The sequence below is a fragment of the Nelumbo lutea genome, chromosome 7 (assembly GCF_056320005.1).
Source record: "Nelumbo lutea isolate HS-2025 chromosome 7, American lotus-T2T, whole genome shotgun sequence".
Classification (NCBI taxonomy): Eukaryota; Viridiplantae; Streptophyta; class Magnoliopsida; order Proteales; family Nelumbonaceae; genus Nelumbo; species Nelumbo lutea.
The window spans coordinates 24842318-24860699 of NC_142690.1; the positions used below are offsets into that span (position 1 = coordinate 24842318).

At 42.3% G+C, this 18382-nt stretch overlaps 1 protein-coding gene across 3 annotated transcripts in view; it reads right to left on the reverse strand.

Moving 5' to 3' along the window:
- LOC148845738 (Glyceraldehyde-3-phosphate dehydrogenase-like family protein) overlaps window positions 1–18382 on the reverse strand; it is a 51450-nt gene that overhangs the window by 24534 nt on the left and 8534 nt on the right. For all 3 annotated transcript variants that reach the window (XR_016102105.1, XM_088954104.1, XM_088954103.1), the window contains 2 exons: window positions 16225–16312; window positions 16035–16127 (listed from right to left, as the gene is read on the reverse strand). Coding sequence is in view for 2 of the 3 variants with exons in the window: in XM_088954104.1 (XP_088810230.1) it covers window positions 16035–16127; window positions 16225–16312 (181 nt within the window). In the remaining variant the exon portion in view is untranslated. The remainder of the gene's footprint in view (window positions 1–16034; window positions 16128–16224; window positions 16313–18382) is intronic.

The following is an 18382-nucleotide window of genomic DNA, read 5'->3' on the forward strand; positions in this document are numbered from 1 at the left end:
GACCCCCTTAATCTTTATTAGATTCTAATGACCTTTACAAAGACTAAATTGCCCATACTTAAGTGTGGGGCAGAGTACTCTAATAAAACTGCCACATAAGCAAACTACTTAACACACATAAGATGACTAAACTACCCCTATTTGGCTCACTTTAACACTCCCCCTCAAGCTGGAGAATATATGTCATATAATCCCAGCTTGTTACATAGGTAGTTCACTTTCCTTGAGCTTAGAGCTTTTGTAAACAAATCTGCCCATTGATCATTCGAGTCCACATGTTCTGTATTTATCTCTCCAGCAAGAACCTTCTCCCTCACAAAGTGGCAATCAACCTCTATGTGCTTTGTTCTCTCATGAAAAACAGGGTTGGATGAGATATGGAGTGCAGTTTGATTGTCACAGTACAATCTCATAGGTTTATCCATGTGAAACCCAATTTCTTTTAGGAGATTCCTCAACCACACTAATTCACAGGTAGTGTGTGCCATGGCCCTATACTCGGCTTCAGCACTGCTTCTGGCCACAACCGTCTGCTTTTTACTCTTCCATGTCACAAGGTTTCCTCCAAGAAATGTGCAATAGCCTGTAGTAGATCTTATGTCATTCACTGAGCCTGCCCAATCTGCATCAGTATACCCAACTACTTCAAGTTTTCCTCCTGGTTTATACAATAGCCCATGGCCTGGAGCTCCTTTCAGATACCTTACAATTCTAAGAACCACATCCCAGTGAGGTATACGAGGGTTCTGCATGAATTGGCTCACCACACTGACTGCAAAGGAGATGTTGGGTCTCATAATAGTCAGATAGTTCAACTTTCTCACTAGTCGTCTATACCTTCCAGGAAGACTTCAAATACTTCTCCTGTATCACTGCTCAACTTAACATTTGGTTCCATAGGGGTCTCAGCCGGCTTTGCACCTAACAGTCCTGTTTCTTCCAATAGATCAAGAACATATTTTCTTTGGCACAAATTTACACCTTGTTTTGACCTGGCACCTTCTATTCCCAAGAAATACTTTAATGTTCCAAGGTCTTTTGTTTGAAAATGATTTTGTAGAAATACCTTTAGTTTGCCAATCCCCAATTCATCACTACCAGTAATGACAACATCATCCACATAGACCACTAATAAGATCTTCCCAGCTTTTGAGTCATAGCTGAACACTGAGTGATCAACCTGGCATTGCTTCATTCCAAAACTCTTCACCACTTTGCTGAACTTCCCGAACCAAGCACGTGGTGATTGCTTCAACCGATAAATTGCCTTCTTCAGTCTGCACACCTTACCATCTTCCCCCTGAGCAACAAACCCAGGTGGTTGCTCCATATATACCTCCTCCACCAGATCACCATGGAGGAAGGTATTTTTTATGTCAAGCTGAAACAGAGGCCAATTGTTGAGGGCCCGGGAATAGGATCTCATCACGGGTCAGTCCACGGGGAAAACCTCCTGTTTTCCCTTGTTCCTTCCTGCTCGTGATGAACCTATCTTGGCGCCTTCGGTGATTTGTCCAAGAGATCACCAACTCTCCTAACTCACTCTTGACTAAATAATTTGATATCTCATTCAATAATGGGGTCTCCTTAAATAGGAGATTACAAGAGTCCTAATCAAAGGGGGTCTCCTTGCTGAATAAGGAGACTGCCAGTTCTATCTTGCTAAGGATAAGATAAGCTAATCTTAATTTGATAAGCTACTAACAAGATAAGATAAGCTAAGCTAATCCTAATCTGATAAGCTATTAACAAGAAGATAAGAGATAAGAACAATAAGATAAGAACAAGCAAAATGAGCTAATCTAATCTAGATAAGGCTGCTATTGCCAAACTGGGTAGGATGAGCATCATTAAATCCTTGCTACTGCTGGCGGTGGGCCCGGGGCCTGTTGCTGCCGGTGGCTTGGAACTCTGCCAATGGGATCCATGTGGCTTCTGTTGGTGGTAGATCATACCATTCCACCAAGACTTCAAGGATTCCACGATTGAAACGAGAGCGGGTGACAGTTTTAGGCTGGGGGACCTGTTTGCCATCTTTCAAGGGTGGCAAGGAGGGAACTTGGTCCGGGGGAACACCCATAAATGGTTTCAGCAAGGAGATGTGGAAGACATCATGAATTCGGCTAGTCTCTGGCAATTCCAGCTGGTAGGCCACACTGCCAATCCGTCGCAGAACCTTGTAGGGCCCATAGAACTTAGGGGCCATCTTCGGGGCAGCCTTGTGGCGCAAGGAGCGCTGCCGGTAGGGCTGGAGCTTTAACCAAACAAATTGTCCTGGATCGAACGACAGTTCCCGTTGGTGCTTATCATAGTGGAGCTTCATGCGGAGCTGGGCCTGCTGTAAGCGAATGCGGACGTCGGCGAGGAGGGCGTCGCGGTCCTGTAAGGAGTGATCGATTGCGTCAAAGTGAGTAGATCCGGGCTCGTAGGACAGTAAGCGGGGCAGATCCCTGCCGTAAACGACACGAAAGGGAGTCATGCCGAGGGAGGAATGGTAGGCTGTGTTGTAGCAGTACTTGGCCCAAGGAAGCCATTCCAACCACCCTCGAGGTTGATCGCCTATGAAACAGCGGAGATACACCTCAATAGTGCGGTTAACCACTTCCGTCTGACCGTCGGTTTGTGGCCGGTAAGCTGATGAGTAGGCCAGGGTGGTGTCGTGTAGTCGAAATAACTCTTTCCAGAAGGCACTAGTGAAGACTGGGCCTCTATCGCTGACGATGGATTCCGGCAACCCATGTAAGCGAAAGATATGTGTAAAGAAGGCAAGGGCAACCGAAGTGGCACTGTACGGGTGTGATAGAGGAATGAAGTGTGCGTATTTAGAGAAGCGGTCGACTACCACAAAGAGAACTGATTTGCCCCCTACCTTGGGAAGTCCCTCAATGAAGTCCATGGAGATGTCAGCACAGATCTGCGATGGGATGGAAAGGGGCTGAAGGAGGCCTGCCGGGTGTAGGTTTTCCCATTTGTGTTGTTGGCATGTGGAGCAACTCTGGACAAAATCTCGAATAGAAGTCTTCATACCTCGCCAATGGAAATCAGTCGGGACGCGGTGTAGTGTTTTTTGAATGCCCTCATGAGTGGAGTTATGGATGCTTGTGATGATGGTGGGAATCAACGGGCAGTCTGCTGGAAGATGGACCCGTCCCTTATACAGTACCAACCCGTCGTGAAGTGACCAATTGGGGTCGGTCTTGCCGGTCTGGATCTTTTGCAGTAAGAGCAACCATTCCGGGGACAGTGGTGCTACCTTCTTAATGTCGTCAAACAGAGAGATTCGAGGTTGGGAAATGCTACATAGAACCATCGCGTCTTCTTCTCGCCTAGACAAGGCATCAGCTGCGCGATTAGAGGATCCCACCTTATATTCCACCCGGAAGTCAAACCCGAGCAATTTGCTAACCCAATGCTGCTGAGGGGAAGTGGTGAGACGCTGCTCTAACAGGTATTTGAGGCTGTAATGATCAGTTTTGACGATGAACGACCACCCCCACAAATACGGCCTCTAGTGCTGGATAGCTCGGGCAAGGCCGATTAGTTTGCGCTCATAGGCCGGAAGCTTCAGATGCCGGTCGGCCAATCTGCGGCTGAAGAAAGCGATCGGGTGCCCTTGCTGCTGTAGTACAGCCCCGATACCCACTCCGGAAGCATCGCACTCGGCTGTAAATTCAAGGGCGAAATTAGGTAATTGCAGAACAGGGGTTGAAGACAGTGCATTTCGCAGTGACAGAAAAGCTTCATCAGCTGCGTCGTCCCACCAGAAGGAGTTTCTCTTCAACAGGTTGGTCAACGGGGCTGCCAACACTCCATAGTTCTGTACAAATTTGCGGTAGTAACCCGTTAAACTGAGGAACCCGCGTAAGGCCTTGGCGGATTGAGGTTTGGGCCATTCTGTTATAGCCTAAATCTTGGAACTATCAACTGTTACACCCTGCCCATGGATGATGTGGCCGAGGTAAAGAACATGTCGTTCCCCGAAGGAGCACTTGGACCGTTTCAAGAATAAGTTGTGTTGGCGTAGGAGTACGAAAACGGTCCTCAGATGGTGGACATGCTCTACCCATGATTTGCTGAAAACGAGGATATCATCAAAGAAAACTAAAACAAATTTGCGCAGATGGGGCTGGAATACCTAGTTCATTAGTGCCTGAAATGTAGATGGTGCATTGGAGAGTCCAAATGGCATGACTAAAAATTTGAAGTGGCCATGGTGGGTGCGAAAAGCAGTCTTCTTCACGTCACCGGGAGCCATGCAACTTGGAAATATCCGAACCTGAGGTCAACTTAGAGAAATACTGGGCACCATGCAACTCGTCCAGCAGTTCGTCCACAACGGGAATAGGGAACTTATCTTTGACCGTCCGGTCATTGAGTTCTCTATAGTCAACACAGAACCTCCACGTTCCATCCTGCTTCGCCACCAACAGAACCGGCGAAGAGAAGGGGGAGTGACTTTCGCGTATGATCCCTTGGTTCAGCATCGCTATACATTGTTTTTCTATCTCATCCTTCTGTAAGTGAGCGTAGCGACAAGGCCTGACAACGACTGGTGCTGAACCCGCCACCAAAGGAATACGATAGTCGCAAGCTCGAGAAGGGGGAAGGCCCTTCGGTTCCTGGAACAGATCTGAAAACTCGGCGAGAAGTTTTTCCATGGCTGCCGGTTTTGTCTGGAGTGCATGAATCTGCGGTGTCTTTTCTTTAACCCTGCAACCGTGCCATGAAACTTGCTTGCCATTCAGGTGGAAGGTCATGGTGAGTGCGCTGAAGTCCCACAAAATCGGGCCTAGGGTAATTAACCATTTGACCCCGAGAACAATATCAAACCCATCCAACGAGAGTACAAATAAATCAACAAGAATTAGTTTAGAATTGACCTGTACTGGGACGTCCTTACAAATCCCTGGACTGTGAACTTCTTCACCATTTGCGACGGCTACCTGTAGTCGCGGCCGGAGTTCCATTGGTAGTTTTAATTGCAGGGCTGCATGTTCACTTATGAAGTTGTGTGTGCTCCCTAAATCGACGAGAATGCGCACCGGCTGACCTGGGATTTGTGTCTGTAACTGCATGGTCTGAGAGGTTTTAACACAGGTTATCGCATGGAGAGAGATCTCTGGTTCGAATATGACGGGTTCCTCTTCCTCCTCCTCTTGCTCATCTATGAGAAGGCAAAAAAGCCTCTTGCATCTATGTCCTGCCGAGTAGAGGTCATCACAGTTGAAACATTGACCTCTTGCTCGGCGCTCTGCCATTTCTGCCCTGGTCAAGCGCTTGATGGGAGGAATGACCATGTTACTGCCTATACTTGTCACTGCTCTAGGGGTGGTGGTCGTGGGAGGCTTCATTTCCCGGTTGGTAGCAGAAGAAGGGGTCGTTGTTGCTGGTCTTGGGGGCACCCACGAGTTCGGTGGACGACCCACATTAAAAATTCTGCGGCTGAGCTGCAGCTTGCGCTCAAATGCGCGGGCTAAGTTCACGATTGTGACCAAATTTGGGGGATTCTGCATCTCGACATCCACTCGCAAGGGTTCTGCTAACCCTGCTATGAACATATCCACTTGCTGATCTGGTCGCACAGAGGATGCCCTCGCGAGGAGGGTTTGGAACTGTCGCTGGTATTCAACAACTATTCCGGTCTGTTTAAGGTTAATTAGCTCGCCCAGTGGGTTGCTGGTCAATGGGGGTCCGAACAGAAGAAGGCAATAGGATTTAAATCCGGGCCAACTAAGCCCGGGTTCTTCTTGCTCTAACCGATAAAACCAAAGTTGTGCTTCTTCTATTAAATGAAAGGCAGCTAGGCTTACTTGTCCTGGTCATTTTTCTGTTGATTCTGGAAGAACTGCTCGCAGCGATACAACCAGCCTAGGGGGTCTCCGTTGCCGTTGTACGATGGGAACTCCAGCCTGCTGTACTTGGGGATGATGGCTGCTCCATGGCCGACGGACTGCTGTTCACCGGAAGACTCCGGCAGATCTGGCCGGCGATCGTTAGCTGTTGTCCCTCCATTAGAGTTCCTTTCCCTGCTGGAAAGAAGCATCTCCATTAGTCGTCGCAATTCTCGCACTTCACCTTTGATCTCACGAACTTCGGAGCTGGTCTCCATGAGTTGGTGCTCAAGGTCGTGGAACCTAGAAGGTAGCTGCTCCAGATCTCCCATGACGCCTTGCTCTGATACCAAGTTGTTGAGGGCCCGGGAATAGGATCTTGTCACGGGTCGTTCCACGGGGAAAACCTCTTGTTTTCCCTTGTTCCTTCCTGCTCGTGATGAACCTATCTTGGCGCCTTCGGTGATTTGTTCAAGAGATAACCAACTCTCCTAACTCACTCTTGACTGAATAATTTGATATCTCATTCAATAATGGGGTTTCCTTAAATAGGAGATTACAAGAGTCCTAATCAAAGGGAGTCTCCTTGCTGAATAGGGAGACTTCCAGTTCTATCTTGCTAAGGATAAGATAAGTTAATCCTAATCAGATAAGCTACTAACAAGATAAGATAAGCTAAGCTAATCCTAATCTGATAAGCTATTAACAAGATAAGATAAGAGATAAGAACAATAAGATAAGAACAAGCAAAATGAGCTAATCTAATCTAGATAAGGATGTTGTTGCCGAACTGGGTAGGATGAGCATCACTGAATCCTTGCTGCTGCTGGCATCCATAACACCAATCATACACAACTGCCAGGGAAATTAGTACACGAACAGAACCAATCTTAGCCACCGGAGAGAGTGTCTCTATGTAGTCCACTCCATACAACTATGAGTAACCTTTAGCAACAAGTCTGGCCTTCAGACGCTCCACACTACCATCTGGCAAGTATTTCACAGTATACACCCATTTACAGCCCACAGCATGCTTACCAGGTGGGAGAGTAGTAAGTTCCCACGTTTGAGTATGTTGAAGAGCAGAAAGTTCCTCCTCCATTGCTTGCCGCCATCCAAGTGAACTAAGAGCTTCTTGAACATTGTTAGGTAGGGAAATAGAGGACAAAAGTGAAACAAACTGGCGACGTGAGGTAGAAAGACGAGATAATGAAACAAAATTGGAAATGGGATGGAGGGTAGAACTACGTTTACCTTTCCGTAAGGCAATGGGTAGGTCAAGGTCTGAAGGTTCAGCAATAGGAGCCATGAGAGGATCCGTAGATGAGGTAGAAGCTGGAGGAGGGGCCAGTGTCGTTTGACGTGTATACACTTGTCGGATCGGTGGTCGTTCAGTGGTGATCTGCACTGGATGAGGTGATGAGTCTACTCCAACAACAGCATCTGGAACTGGGTCACTGACAGGAAGAGGAATAGGAAGTAAGGGTGGAATCAAAGGAGCTTCAGGACTTGAGAAGAAGGGTACAAACTCAAAAAAAGTGACATCAGGGCAGACATAGCACTTTCGGGTAATGGGATTACTTCCTCCTCAAGTGTAGGAAGTGTGGAGCTCCCTAATATTTGGGCTCTAACTGGTTAATACTCCGATTTCAGCCCCACTAAGAATCTTGTAACATCTAGTTGTTCCCTTTGTTGTTGCTAAACTTTAATATCTGGAGTTAGGGGATGATAGACATTGAGTTCATTCCTTATATTCTTCATGCTGGCATAGTACTCTTCTAGTGTTTTGTTTCCTTATTGCAAATCAAAGTACTCCTGATAAAGTCGATATACTCTTGTTGTATTATCTTGTCCAGAATACAACTTCTTAGCATGTTCCCATATATCCTTACCCGCATCAAGAAACATGAAGTTGGCACTAATTTTTTGTTCCATACTGTTCCATAGCCAAATCATGATTTGAGCATCTTCTTGTTCCCAATCATCAAAGCCTGGGGAATCAGCCGATGGTTTCTCATCTTTTATGTGCTTCACCTTCCTCTTTGCCTCGAGGAAAACTTCCACAGATTTAGCCCATGGAACATAGTTCTCCCCATTCAATTTAATTGAGGTCATTTGTATACCTAGGTAGTCAGGGGAAACCACGACACTAGGTTTCTGATCATTACACCCATCTCCTATTGCTGCCATGGTACCTTTCACAGTTGCCTCTAACCTGAATTCTCGGCAACAAGCTAACTGTTGTTATCCAAAAATTGAGGTTCCAGCACTTACAGCAACCCCAAAACACAACAATGGATACACACGCCTTGTTCTTATTCACACTACTCCTGATTTCACAACACCACGAACCACATAAGAATCAATTTAACACTCACTAATCACATGTAAGCCCTCTTACAACCACTCAATAAGGATTGTGCAACACAAGCACCACAACATAGTCAAACCTGTTACACCCAGTTCAGACTAGTTTAACACTTTTAAGAGGGCACTACACAACCACAAAAGCTCAGCTAGGTCACAGCATTACACCTTACACCACTTGGCCACTTACAGCAGCCCTAACACCACTCAACAACTTACAGCCGCCCCTACACCATTCGGCTACTGTACACACAGCCCGTTCTAGGGCAACAATGAACCTAGTTCTCTAGGTTCTGATCAGTACTAACAGCCTCTTGAAGGGTTTCTACCCAGAAATACCAGCAACACAAGAAGAAGAGATAACCGATCTTCCTTTGAGAGTCTCAACCAACCATTCACTGCTGAAATCACTTTTCTTGATGAAGAAGAATATGCGCAGCAGAGAGAGACAAGCTGTGAGGTTTCAGACCTAGGGCGAACCAGTTCTCTCCATTGACTGACTAGAAAGGCAGGAAGAAGAGTCACGAACACTGCTGAGGTGCTTTACCAACTGAAGTAGGTCAGGAACATGGCTCTGATACCATGTTTTGAATGCTGCTACAGTAACTCGAACCAGGAAGAGAAGGAAGAAGAAGAGGAAGAAGAAGGGAAGAAGAAGAAAGAAAATAAGGGTCTGTCGAAATCTGATGGACATCCCATACAGTCGACCCCCTTAATCTTTATTAGATTCTAATGACCTTTACAAAGACTAAACTGCCCATACTTAAGTGTGGGGCAGAGTACTCTAATAAAACTGCCACATAAGCAAACTACTTAACACACATAAGATGACTAAACTACCCCTATTCGGCTCACTTTAACATAATCTAAGACAGGGGAGAAGCCCTTAGCCGTCTAATTCTCCATGCTGAAATCTCTTTGGCAGGAGACTGATTTGATGGAGACTGTTGTTTGGGGTTGTATAAAGGATGTTAAAACACATAGGAAGTTGGTGGAGAGAAATCGAGTTTTCAAGTTCCTCACTAGACTTAACTGGGAGTATGATATTGTGAGGCAAAATGTTTTGGCAAAGGATGAGGTGACTATATCTTAGGCTTATGCTATGATGAGTAGTGAGGAGAGCAAAAGACAGATTTAGTCTGTAGAGCCACAGGTGGATCACTATGCTAATGTCGGGATGAAGCCGAAGGCTAAGTATGAGAAGTATGGCCAAATAGTTGCATCCAAAGCCTAAACACTAAAGACACATGTTGGAAGTTGCATCCAAAGCTCATTCCTACCAGACTCAAGAATGCAAACAGTGGAAAGAGGATTGAGAATGGAAAAGATGGAAATGCAAATGTAGCCACCTTCTCATAGATTGAATAGGGACAGGGTAGTGAGAAGTCAGTGGGAGAGCAACTAGTAGCCACTAAGGCTAAGTATGAGAAGTATGTCCGAATAGTCAGTCATTTGGAGTCTACTGCTATAGCACCAACTTCATCAAAAACAGTTCCTCTGTGTATGCACACTCAAGCATTCGTGCCACTACAAATCATGCTACTATTTCAGGTACTCATAAAATCCCTTGGATAATTGACTTTGTTGCCTCTAACATATGAACAATGTTTCACACTTATTCACCTCTTACCAACTCCTTTCTGGCCAGAACAAGATATCCCTGGCTGATGGCTCTCTTGCTCCTATCACAGGAAAAGGAGACATCAAAACATCACATGTCCTGACCTTATCATTTGTTCTTCATGTACCTAAACTTAACACCAATATGCTTTCAATTAGTAATTTAACTAAATCCATGAATTGCAGTGTGACCTTTTAGCCTTCATATTGTGTTTTTCAGGACATGAAATCTCATAAGGTGATTGGGAGTGGCCATGAGGCGAATGGGACACATCTGTTAGACATGCTTGAGCAAAGCCAAGTACAACCTCAGAGAACTGCTTTTGTTTCAGAGTCCACTAGTCGTATTATGTTATGTCATCACCGTTTGGGTCATTTGTCTATTTCTTCATTGAGTCAATTGTTTCCAGAACTGCTTAAAGGAATAAGTTTGTCGAGTCTATATTGTGAACTCTCAAAGCATTGTAAGAATACTTTTTCTACAAGCAATAAAAAATCTACTAGTCCTTTCAATATTGTTCACTTTGATGTGTGGGGGCCTTACCATTTACCTTGTATGGGTGGCTACAAATATTTCATCTTATTTATTGATGATTTTTCACAAGATACCTGGATCTACCTTATGCGCTCTTGTACTAAAGTGCCTAAACTTGTGCAACAGTTCCATGAATATATACTCACCCAGTTTGATACCCACATAACAAATATTCCAACCTAACAATGCTAAGGAATATTTTGAAAAAGATATTACCTCCTACCTTGACAGATTTGGGGCTGTTCATCAGAGCTCTTGTGCATGTAATCCACAGCAAAATGGAACTGCGAAGAGAAAATACAGACATATTGTGGAAGTTGCAAGGAGTATTCTTTTTGCTATCCATGTTCTTATGAAATTTTGGGATGATGCAATTTTAACAGCCACCTATCTCATTAGCAATATGCCTTCTCAAGTCTTGGGGTTAAAGTCTCCTTTCGGTGTTCCTCTTTCCTGATGTTGATGTTTTCTTCATTCCTCTATGTGTCTTTGGTTGCACTTGCTATGTCCACATTCCCAGTTCCCATAGACATAAGTTTGAACCCTAAGGCTCAGAAGTATATTTTCCTTGGTTATGCCTCCACACGGAAAGGGTATTGTTGTTTTGATCCCATTAGTGGCACCCGGTTTGTGTCCATGGATGTCACCTTTGCAAAGTCAGTCCCCTTTTATAGTCATTCTTCTTTCTTCACCCCTTCCTTTATCAACTCTAGTTAAGTCTTGTGTTGAGTCCTCCACCGTTACTCCCATTCCCATGGAGGTCTCCTCTCCTTCAAGGTCTCCCATTCCTACTCCCCCCCTCCTCCTGCTAGTCCTCTAGTTTTTACCATTCATCTGATTCTCCAAAGGTGGTACTAGTGGCAAAGACTAAGGTAGACACAAGTTGTTCCTACATCTCCAGTTCAGTCTCAAGCGCTTCCAATCACTGAAGAAGGGACAGGTCCGACATCTCCATCACTAGTACCATCTTTTCCAAACCCTGACCTTTCCATTTCTTTGAGGAAAGGTAAGAAGAAATGTATGGTTCATTGTATTGTATTTCCAAATACCTTTCTTACAGCCTATTGTCCCCATCCTACTATTCCTTTCTAGCCTCCATTTCCTCTCAACCCATCCCAAAGTCATTGATTGAAGCCTTAGCCAAACCAAAGTGGAAGGATGCTATGAGGATTGAAATATAAGCATTTCATAAAAATAATACTTGGGATATTGTTGACTTACCATCTAGGAAGGAACCTGTTGGGTGTAAGTGGGTTTACACTATCTAGTATCATGTTGATGGATCCATTGAGAGATATAAGGCACGGCTCATTGCCAAGGGATATACCCAGGTGTATGGGATAGATTACAATGAGACATTCTCTCTTGTTGCTAAGATGACTTCTATGAGAGTTCTTTTATCTTTAGTAGTAAGCTATGATTGGCCTCTTTATCAGTTTGATGTTAAGAAGCACTTCTCTCTTGTTGCTAAGATGACTTCTCCGTTTTTCCTTAGGGGAAGCGTAGTATGGTTGAGAAGAAACATGCTCAAGTTTACCTTCTTCATAGTTTTCAAGGCACCTTGTCGCCTAGTCACCTAGGCGATGGATTTTTAAGTAAAACCATATATCCTAGGGTAGTTCCCTAGGTTCCATAACCATTTTTCCTTAATAATTATCCATGATTTTCATAAGAGAAGTATAAATTTCATGATTTAAGTTTAGAGAATCAACATATTATGAGAAGAAAAGGAATAAGGGAAAGAAAATTCAAAAAATATAGGGGTTGAACCCTTACTTTTGTTCTAGGAAAAGAAGAAAAGAAAAGGTGGAAGAAGAATATCTGTAAGAAGAAAATGTGTTGATTAGACAAAAATTTTAAGTTCTTCCCTTGCTTATTGGTTCAGGTTCTGAAATCATTGAGGATTCAATCAAGAATCAAAACTTTGATACGATACGCCCCGTATCAGATGTATTGTATTGCATCTTTGGCACCTCAATACACATGTTTACACGTGTTTTCAGGAACCCATTTTTTAAAATAATATATGTATATATATAAAATGAAATTGAAAACCAAAGAAATAAAAAAGTAGGGAGACTATCGCTATAAGTACTAATACACCTTGCCGGTACCCAGAGGTGTAGAAATACTTTGAACCATGGGCTCAGCAGTTAGCAATGTTTGTGTTGATTAAACACTAACAAATAAGAAAATAATAAAAAGAAATTAGTATATAAACACATAAAATGAGTATTCTAGTTTAATAATGCCTATTTTACAATTATAATGTCAAAAAATTAAAAATATAAAAGTATTTTATAACATAGTGCACAAAACTACTTGGCAACTAGGCGAGGCGAACCTCCAAGGGCGCCTTGTCGCCTTGACAACTATGCTCCTTTCTATTCCTAATCCTCCCCCATTTCGTGTTTTCTTTCATGGACACAAGAGCCACCCAAGTTCAAGAGATGTGGAGCATTTGGATGCTATACCACTAGTGCCATTGGACTCCCGAGGACAGATTCTATCCAGCCAAGTACTCTTGTTCCCATTGATATGATTGATCCCATTAACATTGATACTTCTGCTATTAATGACCTAAACCGTTCCATTGCTCAAAGGAAGTGTGTTAGGTCTTGCACCATAAACATCCTATTCCCCATTTTGTCTCTTATGAGAACATCTCACCTTCTTTTCGTGCTTTCCTCTCCACTATTGACATTGTTCCTATTCCCAAAAATGTGGCAGAAGCCCTCTTAGCTCCTGAATGGACATATGCAATGAAAGAGAAAACCAATGCCTTACACAAAAATGGCACAGGGAAATTGGTAGATCTTCAGCTGATGGTACAGTAGAAAGATATAAAGATCGATTAATAGCAAAAGGATTTACTCAGGTGTATGGAGTGAATTATGCAAAAACATTTGCTCCGGTGGCGAAGATGAACTCTATCAAGGTCCTTTTCTCCCTTGTTGCTAATCTTGATTGAGATCTTCACTAGTTAGATATCAAGCATACATTTCTCAATAGTGATCTTGAAGAAGAGGTGTACATGGTACAACCTTCTAGCTTCCATGCTCAAGGCAGTGAACAAAAAGTGTGCAAACTAAAGAAGTCCTTATATGGCCTAAAACAGTCAACAAGAGCCTGCTTTGGTAGGTTTCATTTAGTAGTACAACAGATTAGCTACAAACAATGCTAATCTAATCACACCCTATTTGTGAAAAGAGGGGAAGGAAAGATTGCAGCTTTAATAGTATATGTTAATGACATAGTGATCGTTGGTGATTGGAAAACTGAAATTCAGAAGTTGAAGAAGTTGAAGAAGTTTCTTGCTACTCAATTCGAAGTGAAATATTTAGGCCCCTTACGATATTTTCTTGGGATTGAAGTTGCTCTCTCACAAAAGGGTATCTTCATTTCTTAAAGGAAATACATCCTAAATTTGTTGCAAGATTCCGGTAAACTAGTGGTGAAACCAGTTGACTCCCCTATTGATCCAAACCATAAGCTAGGTGATTGTCAAGGTGAAACTATCAAAAATGTGAAGTAATTTCAGAGACCAGTGGGAAGACTTTTATATTTATCCATGACACGCCCAGACATTGCTTATATTGTAGCGGTTCTTAGCCAATTCATGCATGCTCCCAAGGCTACTCACTTGGAAGCAGTTGAGAGGATCCTCAGATGTCTCAAGAAATTTCCAGGTGTTGGGTTGTTGTTCCAAAAACATGGGCATTTGAAGGTCGAGGTATATACAGATGAAGATTGGGTTGGACCTATTGATGACAAAAAAAATCCACCAGTGGTTATTGTACCTTTGTGGGAGGGAACCTAGTTACATGGAGAAGCAAGAAACAAAGTGTTGTGGCTAAGTCTAGTGTTGAAGTTGAATACCAGGCTATGTCTCATGGAGTGGTTGAGATCACGTGGATTAAGAATTTGTTGGGAGAATTGGAATTTACTGTTGATAATCCCATGTCCTTATATTGTGATAACAAGGCAGTTATTAACATCGCAGCTGATCCTGTGCTTCATGATAGGACCAAGCACATTAAGGCGGGCAAGCACTTTATCAGGGAGAAACTTGTTAGCGAAGAAGTATGTACATACTATGTTAGTTCTGAAGAGCAGCTTGCAAACATCTTCGCTAAGGGTTTACATCACTTACGACATAGTGATGTGTGAGACAAGTTGGACATGCTTGACATATATGTCCCAACTTGAGGGGGAGTGTTGAAAATGATGTACTTTTTATATATTTAGCACCGCAAGGGCACTGTTGTAATTTCTCCTGTTTTATTTGGCCACCCTAGTATATAACATAATGTTGGTGCCGCCAGCCTAGCTTTTTGACCTCTCATTCTTTTCTCTCCTTTTCTTCTCTCTTCTCTTCTCTTCCTTCTTCTCTTTACTGTTATTTGCAACATAATAAATCTCAAGAGTGGGTAGCAGGAACCAAAAAATAAACAAGTAAAACAAACACATCAATCAAGGAAGGAGATGAAGAATCTCAATCTCCCTACTCTGATACCATAAAAAGGTTGCTTTAATATGGTCAGAACAGAAAGATAAAGAGAAAGAGAAAGTGAAAAGGCAAGAGAGAAATAAAGGAGAAGACAGATTAAGGAAAGAAGTAATCAACCTGCTTAGAAGAGAGAGAGTTAATCTATCTTCTAGCAGCCAGCCCATATATACTCTCACTAATATTGATAAAAAATATATACTCTCATTAATTAAGTCACAATTACATAAATATCCCTATTTAAAGAAAATTAGGGACAAGAATTTCCTTATTGAAGAAAGAGAAAAATCTAAACTACCCTGCCGCCCAAGTACATATTTACATAAATATTTCAACAAAAGTGAAAGCAAGAAGTTGCATTAAAATAGATAAACCATTACTTTGAAGTTATTCCTACTATAGGTATGGGTTGAGTGTTTAGGAGTCTTTGGATTAGGGAAATAAGTCCATGCAAGATCTATAATATTGCTGCAAAAGAAAATGACAGGATTGAGGCTAGAATTTTTCCTCTTAGGTTCTTTCATTTGAGTGATGCTCAAAATCTCATCTTCTTTTGTGTGACTCCAGCGAGAGCCTTATAATGAATATGCTATGACTCAATATTTGATTCTAGAAAAGAGTTATGACTATTCTTTCTATCTTCTTCTACCATCCTTTTCTCTTAATTATCTATTCACCATTCTCATTATCTAAGCTAGTCCCAACTATGTGGGTCGCCTACATGAATCCTGTTTTCCACTATTTGGTGTCATATTCATGTCAAGTTATGAATTTATGAGTGTTTAAACCATTTCTTACTATTTCAACAGATGTCCTTCACTTGCAATTCCTCCCTATCTGTGTCCCTTTTATTCTTCACTTGTTGCCACTCCTATATCAGACCTCCTTGCTTCTTACTTGTGTTGACATTTTATATTTTTTCTGTTTTGCCCCTCGTTTTTAACTATACACCTGCCCCTGTTTACTATGTCAGAAAAGTATAATCAGATGAATAACGAAACAATTGCAAACCATTCAATTCCAAATTTAAACATTAATACTTAAAAAGTATAAATTTCATTACAATAATATAGACACAGAATTATATGTTCAACAAGTGCTATAGAACTTTACAGTATGACCTCAATTTCAGAAGTCAAGAATATAACATCTATAGTAGACTTTTATTAAGTACCTGGTTCAGTATAACCAAGGCATTTAGCCTCTGTAACAACTTGGCTAAATGGTTTTCCATCTTCAACTTCACTCATTACATAACCTAGTGTACCTGTTAAAATTGCATAGGAAATAAAGATCACAATCACAAGAAAGCATCAAATAATCCACTGAAAATACATAAACAGAACCCTTGACCAATTCCATACCACTCAAACTCCCAATAATCCGATGAACTGGATCCCCAGATGCAAGTAAGCGGTTCAAAGAGGTTATGACAGGAAGACCAGCACCAACCTAGCAAAAGAAACAATTTTGTACAAGGTTGGTAAGCTCAAATACTCACTTCAGATAAACCTGAATATTGAAGAAGACACTAAAAAGATATGCAGGATGGAGTCATTGCTTGGTGTAATGGTAAATCTTGGACTGGCAAGAATGAGAATGCAGGTACAAGTTCAATGTCACGGTGGATGAGAAGAATATCGATATATATTTTTTGGTAATAAAAGGAAAAGTTTATTAATAGAAAAAGAGGAAGTCAAGATGAATAAAACATCCAAAAGAAAAACACAACACACACACACACACACATATATATATAATTGCTTAGTCTAATTCAATTCTATAGAAACTCCACCCATTCCCCCATCTCCCAGTCAAAGAGAGGCCTTCTGAACTTCAGGTACAGTTTTTGAAGCTTGATCCACAATTTCTAGAGATAAAATAGAAATTGATCCACAGTTTTTGTTCAGAATGTAAACTTAAAGTAATAATAGGCATTGAAAGAGCTCCATATAACTCCAAGTTAAATACAAATACCAATGGTTCATAAGACACGGGGCATATCACTCAGGATTGATAATGAATTTCACGTTTGAACACATGCACTCTGCTTAACCTAGGAAGGACAGCCATCATCAGTCACGTGCAATCCACATATATTGGAACCTCTGTTGTAGGAGTGAAGCCTGAAGCTATTCCAAGGAAGACAGAAGTTTTATCAGATGGCATGTCCCATAGTATCTAGATTGCAACCTATGCCGAAGCTGCTCTCTGGAGCAGAGGACGCAGGGTGGAACATGAACAGTTCGAAGAAGATGAGCTACATGGCAGGAAAAGATTGGACAAATCATTTTTCTTGGACCCTTGTTCAGAAAAGGGCTTGGAGCACACTCCGGTAGCAGGACCTTCGCACAGGCATTAGTTGTTGGAAGAGATGAAACGCCACCTGCACAGAAAACTGTTTGCATGCAGAGTAGAACTAGGGAGGTGGGCCAACAGAATTTTAGGAGGCTCAAGTGGGGTCGATGATAAGATTGGACTTAAAGTTGTCTCAAGTAACCACAAAATCGAAATTGGTATGGAGTGTTTGGGGTCTGGTTGAACCGTTCTATTTGAACCAGCCCATAAAGTACATGAAGTTTTAGGAAGTCACATGACCCAACTGAGAGATATTGGGGAGGATATTTCTTCTCCCCCAATCAAGGCCCCTGTGAATAGTTCAGACGTTGAGAAATGTTTAACCTCAAGACAAAACACCACAGGTTTCAACCCTGTGATTGGTGTGAGAGGTGCAAAGAAGGCTGATGGGAGAGTGAAGGGTTCTTCCGGTGAAGGTCCAACAAAAAGTCCAAAGGTTTCTGGTAGGTGGGAAAATCAGCAAAGCTTTGATAACAGAGGTTGTCAAGGCTTGCTGAGAACTTCAAAAGGAAAACCAAAGATGCGAGTGAAGAAGCACATTATAAGGAGAAAAATCAGACTTGAAAGCAAAAAACATCTGAGAATGGGTGCCTACAAGGTATGTGAAAGAGGTACGTTCATACAGTCTTGGCTGCAGGGAGGTTGGTGATACAAGGGAGGCAGAATTATTGATAAGTAAGAATAATGGCGATGGTGAATTCAGGTCAGTTTTATTTGGTCGAGAAGTCAGCGACAGTTTCTCAAAAGCCCAATAATGTCTCAGCAGCAGATGTGGTTTCACAGACAGACGGTGTGTTGATGGAAGAGTGGCTTAAACACAAATGGAGCTTAACACATGATTTAGATTGTAATTTACATATCAGGGAAAGAGTTGAAGAATTTAGGGAGGATAAAAAAGAAGATGAAATAGGAGATCATATTGAAGAGGAAAGGGAATTTGGGGTCGGGAGTGGTGTGAAGGAACCATCAGTTGCAAAGGTGTACATGAGAAAGAGGAAATATTGACAAAAATAAGGAGATAAAAATGGAAACAGCAACTAAGTCTTCTTAGATGAAACTCACGATATCAAAGAGAAAATGGAATAGGAGACAGTGGTCAATAAAGAAATGGAAGTTAGTAAAATATTGGGTTTATTTTTCTTGGGGAAGAGGAGTTTGCAGGGA